Raw genomic sequence first — 8,830 nt, 5'->3', positions numbered from 1 at the left:
CAGTGGATTAATCATACCCCAAACTCCTCTTCCTTTTCTTCCCAGTTTTAAAGCTAATCCCAGACCTACTTCAACTCTTAACAACCTCACCACGAATCTCTAAAGCACAAAATAAAGCTAATTCCATTAACACAACTAAAATTTAATAAATCCCTAAATACCAAATATCCAGAGTTCAAATTATTAGATTTGTTTTCTTTATAGTTGCCATTTTTTTCAAATCAAGATCCAAACAAGATCCATGTTTTGCTCTTAGTTATCTCCCTCACATCCATTTCACTTGATGGTTCTCCCTACTTCCACCCCCCACCCACCCCCAGCATTGCAGTTTATTTGAAGAATCTGGTTATTGGTTTCTGGAATTGTCTCATAGTCTGGATTTTGCTGATGATATCCCCATGAGCCATGTTTTGAATCCCAAGACCTCAAAGCCCCCAAAACTCTGGTCACAAGCTCACCCTATTTTTATACTGTAAGCCATCTGCCAGGCTCTTTATGTAGGTTATTCTTACTTCTAACATCTCACAAGGTATTTCCTTTTTTTTTTTTTTTAACATATGTAACCTATGCTCAGAGGGCATGCCCCCAGTGAGAAAGCTAAATGACAGCCAGTATTACAAGTTGAGTCAGCCTGACTCCATAGCCCATGCTTTCCCCATACCAGATGGTCCCAATCATTGTATTATGGGATTGTCAATCTCAGCATACCCAAGCAGGTGGATGGCAAGCTAATATTAAAAGATAGCTATTCCCAAAGTAAGAATCCATGCCTCCCCCAAAAAACTGGAAAGAAATAAGACCAGCCAACTATGGGAGAAGGAGCCAATGCAATGGCTAGTCTTTATTGGAAAGAAGAAACTTTATAGCACATTTTGAGTAAGTTAGTGCAAAGGCTCAGTGGGCCAACTGATGGGGCACCAGCTTGTAATGGGTTCCACAGCTAGGGCATCGCTGGGCCTCGCCTTTGTGAAGCCAGAACCAGATGACAGCACTATTGTCCTCTTCACCTGAAAGGTAAAATGTGGTTGTAGGCCATCCAACCTAGAAGTGGAGACTTTCAGTACCAGCCTCATCCTCAGACACCTCTAAGACACAAAGTTACAGTTAACATCTTAAGAGGTCAGTTCAAGCTCTCTCCTTCCCCACTTTGCAGATGAAATGAGGCCGAGTTTATCTATGAGTAAACTGACCTCACATCAGAGTCACTATTAGGTTCTAACAGTTCCTCTGCCTATGTAGAATCCCAAAGCACAGTCCATTCTGGTATATATCCCTAGAGCCTAAAATGGTATCTGGCCAAGAGGAAGTACAATATTTTCTAGATGAATATTCCTTCATGCTGCATCTCCAATGAGCTGGTATTACTGATGTTCTAAATATTTTTACAGTAAGGATAACCTACGTAGGTAAATGAAAATTGAAAGGACCAGGGGACCCTTAGAATAACTTATTTATGCACATATCCCCTTTACACACAACATACACACAAAAGACTTGAAACATATTACTGACATCCTGTATAGGATATATTAAACAAATGGACAAGAAAATAGTGGTGAGGTACTTACAGATGCAGCCCACAATTCGCTTGTTAGTGATAGATGGCACTAAATTAGGGTCTTCCTTGGTGCCTGAAGCTGCTTTTGGGGCTAGCATATTGTATGGGTCCTGAAAAAGAATAAGCCATTATGCCAAATGATCCCTACCCTCCAGAGGCTGGTGGTACTGTTCCCACAAGTCAGGTTTCCTATGTTAAATGCTACCAGAGAGGATACTGCTCTGATCCCATCCAAGACCATGAGCTCCAAAGAAGACACAGAAAGGAGTTTCTCACCAGTCCCTTCCGAGCAGCCATCATGACCTCCCTCTCCAGCCCAGTTGCCTGCTCATCATCAGTAGGAACACCGCCTAAAGGAAAATACGTGAATTGTGATGTCTGAATTATCAGGAGAAAAAAATGCATATACATAAATGATTACATATAGTTTACAAGCTCCTAAAGGCTACTCATACACGTTGTCCCTTAAGGACCATTGTCATGATCCCCCAAAGCGAAAGCACAGGGTAATCTTTTTCTTCCTTCAACCACGGAGGCCAATTTTTCTACACATTTTTTTCTAAAAGCAAATCAGGAGTCCTAATGGGGTGGGGTTCATCCAACTTGAAGTGAGCGCAAACCTGAAGAGCGGCTTAGCCCCTCCACATCCCCGTTGCAACCTCTGTCCCCCAAGGTCACCCGACACCACAGTTTAGGATTTTTTCGCAGCGGGGGTCGTTCGGTGAGCGGCAGCAAAGGCGGTCAGGTGTAACATGAGGATGCCCGCGGAGACTGAGGCACTCAGGGCCGTGAAGCGGTTACTGGGGCCCCGACTAGCTGAACGGCCCACCCCCGCTTCGCTGCCCTGGCACCACCCCGGGAGGGCAACGGCGCCACTCCCTAACGCGCCGGGCAGGCCGAGTACCTCCAGATGCCATGGAGCGCACTGCGGCGACTCCATTGGGACCGCGGACCCTGAGGGCCTGCGCGGCCAGCGATCCAACTCCACGAAGTAACCTTGAAGCCATCACGCCCGCTACAAACAGCAGCACTTCCGGGAACAGGCTCCGGGAGAGGCGTGACCTCCGGGGGAGGGCTTTTCCTCCGCCACCAGGTATCAGACTTCCGCTTCCTTCTGTCCTGGAGCCCTCCCCATTCAGGGAGGAGGAAAGGGGAAAGTCTGCGCATGCGTGGTTCTCACTGCTAGCCGCTGCGCAGCGCGGGAGGCGTGGGGGCGTTCATGGTTTGAGATGTAGGCTCCTGGGGCTTTGCCCTTTACTAACGCTGGGCAGCTCATTTTGCGCCCCTGGAGCTCTGAGGACTCGTCCATAGAATGGGGCGGCCACAGTGGAGTTCCTGTGCGTCTTTCCTGCTAGGTGTGTTTTGTAAACGTAGCGGCTGCTAGGTGGAAGTTGTTAAGCCTGAGTCTGTCAGGAGACTTGCTGGACCTCAAATGATTTAAATTTAGGAGCAGGCTCCTAAAAGCCACCATGTTTACTGTTGTGCGGGCTGGCCGGGCAGTGTGAGCCATCGCGAACTTGTTGCATTGGCCCAGTGTGTAAGAACTTGGGCAGGACCTACCCGCAGTCCTAGCATCAATTTCCTGTTACAGTGGTGCTGAGGTGATGAAGTCATTGCCGGTGATGTGGTCCAGGCCTGAGGTGGGACCGAGGAGGGGAAGAAGGATAGGGCCAGATTTAGGACCCCTCCCAGGGCCAAAGCCTTTGGTGATGTGGAGTGAGGGGGTGGCGACACCGGGAGGTTATTAAACAAGGAACAGGTTAAGGGGGGCTGTTGTGTACTGACTTATTTCAAATCCACGTTTTAAAAGCTTGTTTTGGACAAAATTGTTCGTGGTTTGAACTTGTTTTGGAGTTGGATATTAGGACTTCCTTAATGAACTCTCGCACTGGAGTAGAGAGGACTATTATGTCATTGACAACATAGTAATAGCAGTGGTGTCCATCATGTGATGGACTTTGAAACTTTAAAAACCAAGAGGTTTGATCAACAACTCGAGAGCGTTCAGCTTGGGCAAGGCTACTCTTTCTTGATCCGAATAGTTCTCTGAAGATCTTGAGACACTTTTGCTGCCCTAGCGAGGCTACTTTTGGTCAGCAATGGTGTTAAAGCCTGCAGCAGTCTTAAGAGTCATCTGTTCCTGCCTTGGCACTACTAGGCACTGGTACAATCCATTCAATGGTCCCTGGAGTAATAATCTTCGAAGCAGCCCACGTTCCTGCCAATACTGGTACCCCAGTGTGGAACCTAAGCTTGCAGCTGCTACCCAACTATTAATTGGAAGGACTGACTTTACCCACTGTGGAAAGGCACACCTCAACAATTTCTTTCATCTCCCTTTTGCCTGGAACAATACTGTACTTACCTATCATTAGTTTGAAGTATGTTACTTCTTTACCGGCTTATGAAGGAACATCCTGTGTGCTATTGGCGTATGATAAATTATAATTCCCTCAGTGAATCTACATTAAATAAGTTATTGGTAAACACAGTCTTAGTCTCTGAGCATAATTTGCCCCAAACAAAACGGGGAGGTAGAAGGTAACTTGATAATGGGAAATGAAGTCACTGAAGGTACCTGGGCCAGAGCTCTCTACTTAAAACTGAACACATCTTCCATAGCTCTCATTGCCCACAAGCTAAGGTGTGTAAGCTGCTTAGAAGGGTGAGCATTTGGGGCGCCTGGGTGGCTCAGCTGGTTAAATGTTTGACTTTGGCTTGTGTCATGACCTCACGTTTTGTGAGTTCAAGCCCCACATCAGGCTCTGTGCTGACAGCTCAGAGCCTGGGGCCTGCTTCAGATTCTGTGTCTCCCTCTCTCTCTGCCCCTTCCCCGTTCATGCTCTGTCTCTCTCTGTCTCTCAAAAATGAATAAACGTTAAAAAAATTTTTTTTAATAAAAAAATAGTAATAAAAAAAAGAAGGGTGGGCATTCAAAAGGCTTTGTAAACACTGCCCTCCATCAGCTGCTAGGACTTTATTCACATTGTCAGTATGGCCCTATCTCAGTCTGGCACCATGCAATATCTGTGTTTCCTTTCAGATGGAGAATCCCTTCGGAGTAAGAATTATGCTCTATTCATCTTTGAATCCTTAGTGCCTTGAAGAGGCCTGACATATAATAGGATCAAGTAAATTTTAGTCAATTTGCTTCTTGGACAGAATATACAGAATCAGCTTTCTAGGGCTTCTTCTGGCCCAGTAAGGTCAATTTGAGGTAAACTGGGGAGGCATGAAGCCCCAGTTATTTCCATCTGTCCTGTGCAGGTTATATTTTCAAAATGAGGGGCGCCTGGGTGGCTCAGTCAGTTAAGCATCCAACTCTGGATTTCGGCTCAGGTCGTGACCTCAGGCTTCACGTGATCAGGCCACACCATGGGAGTGGGGGCTGTCAGCTTAGAGCCTGCTTGAGATTCTCTCTTTCTAAATTAATTAATTAATTAATTAAACTTAAAACAAAAAGAGGAATTTAAAAAAAGGAGTTGGTAGAACATTCCTTCACAGGTTCACAGGAGCACGTTTGGTCTTTGTGGTGTCCCCGCCACCAAGAAAAAAATGGTCTCTATTCTGAGGCCAAAAACATATTGATCCTCTTTAAAGGTGGGTTTTGCTTTGAAAGGTTTCCAGTGTTACTCCCTTCTCTCCTACCTCTAGTGCAACCCTTCCAAATTAAATTGGAAAAAAAATTCTGTAAATCTTAGGAATGTTCCCCAAGAATCTATAGTTAATTTGTATCTGTGGTTAGATGTTTAATGCTAAGGAAAAAGCATTGGACTGGAAGACAGGTGTTCCAGAATGGAACCCGCCAACTCAGCCAGTCACGTTTTCTTTTTTTAAAAAAACAGCATTAATACTATTTTTTTAAGTTTATTTATTTTTGAGAGAGACAGAGAATCTGAAGTGGGCTTCATGCTGACAGCAGACAGCCCAAAGCGAGGCTCAAATTCACAAACCATGAGGTCATGACCTGAGCCGAAGCTGGATGCTTAACTGACTGAGCCACCTGGGTGCCCTTCCAGTCACGTTTTCTTTTGACCTCTATTTCCTCATCAGTAAAACTGATTAGACTAAATCATTATTTCCCAAAGTGTAATTCACAAAATCCTACTCTCAGGAGATGCGTCAGTTAAAAAGGACTTGGGAAGTCTTGCACTTGATGAATTCTGTCTTGGAGATGCACATTCTAGCATACCAAAGGCTCTGATTAGGCCTGCTGCAAAGAATCCTGTTTCATTCACCTGTGGTTTAAGCCAGAGTTTTTCCATCTTGATTGGCCACTCTTTGCCAAGAAACACCCACTAACCCAACTCTCACCAGACCAGTGAGAAATGCAGTTATGAGGTGTTACGATTCTCTGCTGCCTGACTATAAGATGGTTGACTCCAGGCTATGAAATGGAAATAAGGTTTATGCCTAATCATAGGACATTTTTGCAGGTCCTTATTCATCCCACAAAAGCCCTGGGATTCTACAGACTATGGAAGTGAGCTCCAATGTCAGGACCAGTCCCTAAGTCATCCCCACCCACACCCTGGTGCCTCCAGCTCCCACCACCTCTGCTCACACTCCTGCTCCCTAATGTCTCCTTGGGAAACAGTCTCCTCCACTCTTGCTTCTTCATTGGCTTTGCCAAAACAATAAACTTTCACTGAGTATTATTTTTTTACTTTTATAGGATAATTTTTAGTGGTCAAAATAACCACACATTGTAGTAAGTCAAACATATGATGAGTAAAGGAAAGGTTTGTTGTTAACAGTTTCATGTTTTTCCATTTTTTTTTTTTCCTTTCTCTATGCCAGGGTCTCTCAACTTCAACATCATTTATATTTTGGTTTGGAAAATTCTTTGCAGGGCAAGGTGCAGTCCTGGGTGCATGGTAGGTTGTTTACCATTTATGCCATTAGCATCCCCCAGTGGTGACAAACATAAATGTCTTCTGCCATTGCCATGTGTCCCCCTAGAGGGCAAAATCACTCAAATTGAGAATCACTGCTCCATGTTCATATAGACATATTCAAACAAAGGCACATATAAGGGATGTTTCTTTAAATATACAGATATATAAATGAATATCAAATACAAAAATATATGTCTATTATAAAAATTATTAGCAAGTTGCTTTTTACAAAAATTTTTGTGGAGGGGCACCTGGGTTGCTCAGTCAATTGAGTGTCCAATTTTTTTTTTAATTTTTTTTAACGTTTTATTTTATTTTTGGGACAGAGAGAGACAGAGCATGAACGGGGGAGGGGCAGAGAGAGAGGGAGACACAGAATCGGAAGCAGGCTCCAGGCTCCGAGCCATCAGCCCAGAGCCCGCCGCGGGGCTCAAACTCGGACCACAAGATCGTGACCTGAGCAGAAGTCGGACGCTCAACCGACTGAGCCACCCAGGCGCCCCGAGTGTCCAATTCTTGATTTCAGCTCAGGTCACGGGTCCATGCCGACCATGGAGCCTGCTTAAGATTCTCTGTCTCTGTCTCTGTCTCTCTGTCTCTCTCTGTCTCTCTGTCTCTCCCCCTTTGCCCCTATCCCCCCACCTCACTCTTTAAAAAAAAAGAAATTGTCGGGGCGCCTGGGTGGCGCAGTCGGTTAAGCGTCCCACTTCAGCTCAGGTCACGATCTCGCGGTCCGTGAGTTCCAGCCCCGCGTCAGGCTCTGGGCTGATGGTTCAGAGCCTGGAGCCTGTTTCCGATTCTGTGTCTCCCCCTCTCTCTGCCCCTCCCCCGTTCACGCTCTGTCTCTCTCTGTCCCAAAAATAAATAAACGTTTAAAAAAAAAATTGTGGACATCTTAAACCAATACATATAGATCTAACTCATTTTATGTAATTGCTGCATAGTATTTCCTACTATAAATGTAATTTACCCATTTTCCCCTTGATGAATATTCAGAATATTTTTGCTTCTTAAACAGTGCTGCAATGCCTGCCTGTGTACACCTAGCCTTATATTTTGGAAGGTGTGTACACCAAACACCAATAAATTCTGCCATTTTGTTTTCCCCAAAGTTTGGAGCAATCCATGTTCCCACCAGCAGGGCATGGGAGTGCCACACCCCATGTCTACATGCTGGGAGTTACCCACCTTTTGCAAAGTTTGCCCACAGGTGGATAAAAATGAGATGCTGTTGGTGTTTCCATTTTAAGTTCCCTAACCTCTAAGGTAGCTGAGCATCTTTTCATATGATTGTTTGAATTTCCTCTGCTGTGAACTGCCAGGCTCAGCCCTTCAAGCAAGTTCCTTAACCTCTTTTTGCCTCAGTTTTATTTTCTTTCAAGTGGGCGCAAGGCTTACCTCTGGGGCCGTTGTGAGGACCAAATGAGTTAACACTTGTAAAGTGCCTAACACGCTGTAAGTGCTGAGTTCATGTTGGCTTTAAAATGGTCTATTTAAAAACAGTTGCCTGTTTTTACCCAGAAGATCTCCAGAATGATAGAAAGGAAACTAATACAAGTAGCTACCTCTATGTATTTGTGGAGGTGAGGAAGTGGTGGTGGTTGATGGGGAACAGGGCATGAAGGCAGGGGTGGGAGTGAGACCCACTGCAGACCTCTTATGCTATTTTGGGTTTTGTTTGAACTATGTGCATGTGTTACCTATTCAGAAATGAAGTAAACATTTTTTAATTGGCTATTCATATTCTCATTTGGGGAGATTCTTTATCTTACTGACTTGCAGAGACTCTGTTATATCGACTCCTTCCCATGGGTCAAGGCTGGTCACTATTCAAGGGGGAGTAAAATGTGACTTCTTCCTTGAACCTATCACAAGAATGTGGGAAGGGTGGAGAGTTGTTCTTGGTCTGGGCAGAGTTCTCACAAGCTTAAAGTAATGGGGTCAAAAAAGGATTTAATCTGCATTTCTATTGCTCTGGCTGGGCCACAGAGGTCCTGACCACTTACAAAGGCATGTGTAGGGCCAATTTTTAATTATAATGAGGGTGGGGGAGATGGTTGCTGTGTGCAGGCCCTCTGGGATCTGGCATCAGCTAGGGACTGCCCAGACCCCAAGGGCCATCTAGGGAGGCCTAAGAAAGATCTGATAAAGTGGCTGAGCCTCCTGCAGCCTGCTGGGAGCTAGGACTCTTCTGGCAGAAAAGCCAGGTCAGAACAAATCAAACATTTTTGTGCAGATGCCACAAATCCAAAATGGGTCACCTGGAACTGTCAGCATGGGGCCTGGCTGTAGCTGGGGCTCAGAGGGATCAGAGGAGGATTCTCATATGTGTGTGTGTGTGTGTGTGTGTGTGTGTGTGTGTGTGTGTGTGTGT

General features: G+C 45.2%; 1 protein-coding gene across 1 annotated transcript; it reads right to left on the bottom strand.

The window, feature by feature from the left end:
• Positions 1-808: 808 nt before the first annotated feature.
• On the bottom strand, positions 809-2,617 carry COX5B (cytochrome c oxidase subunit 5B). The gene is made up of 4 exons (XM_040453955.1): positions 2,463-2,617; positions 1,835-1,908; positions 1,569-1,668; positions 809-1,007 (listed from the first exon to the last, which is right to left on the bottom strand). The coding sequence occupies exons 1-4, from the start codon at positions 2,563-2,565 to the stop codon at positions 895-897; spliced, it is 390 nt and encodes a 129-aa protein (XP_040309889.1). The 5' UTR covers positions 2,566-2,617; the 3' UTR covers positions 809-894.
• Between the last annotated feature and the right edge of the window lie 6,213 nt (positions 2,618-8,830).

This window comes from Herpailurus yagouaroundi, unplaced genomic scaffold, assembly GCF_014898765.1.
Source record: "Herpailurus yagouaroundi ecotype Mexico unplaced genomic scaffold, PumYag 210, whole genome shotgun sequence".
Taxonomy (NCBI): Eukaryota; Metazoa; Chordata; class Mammalia; order Carnivora; family Felidae; genus Herpailurus; species Herpailurus yagouaroundi.
This window is presented reverse-complemented; position numbering and strand designations above follow the sequence as displayed.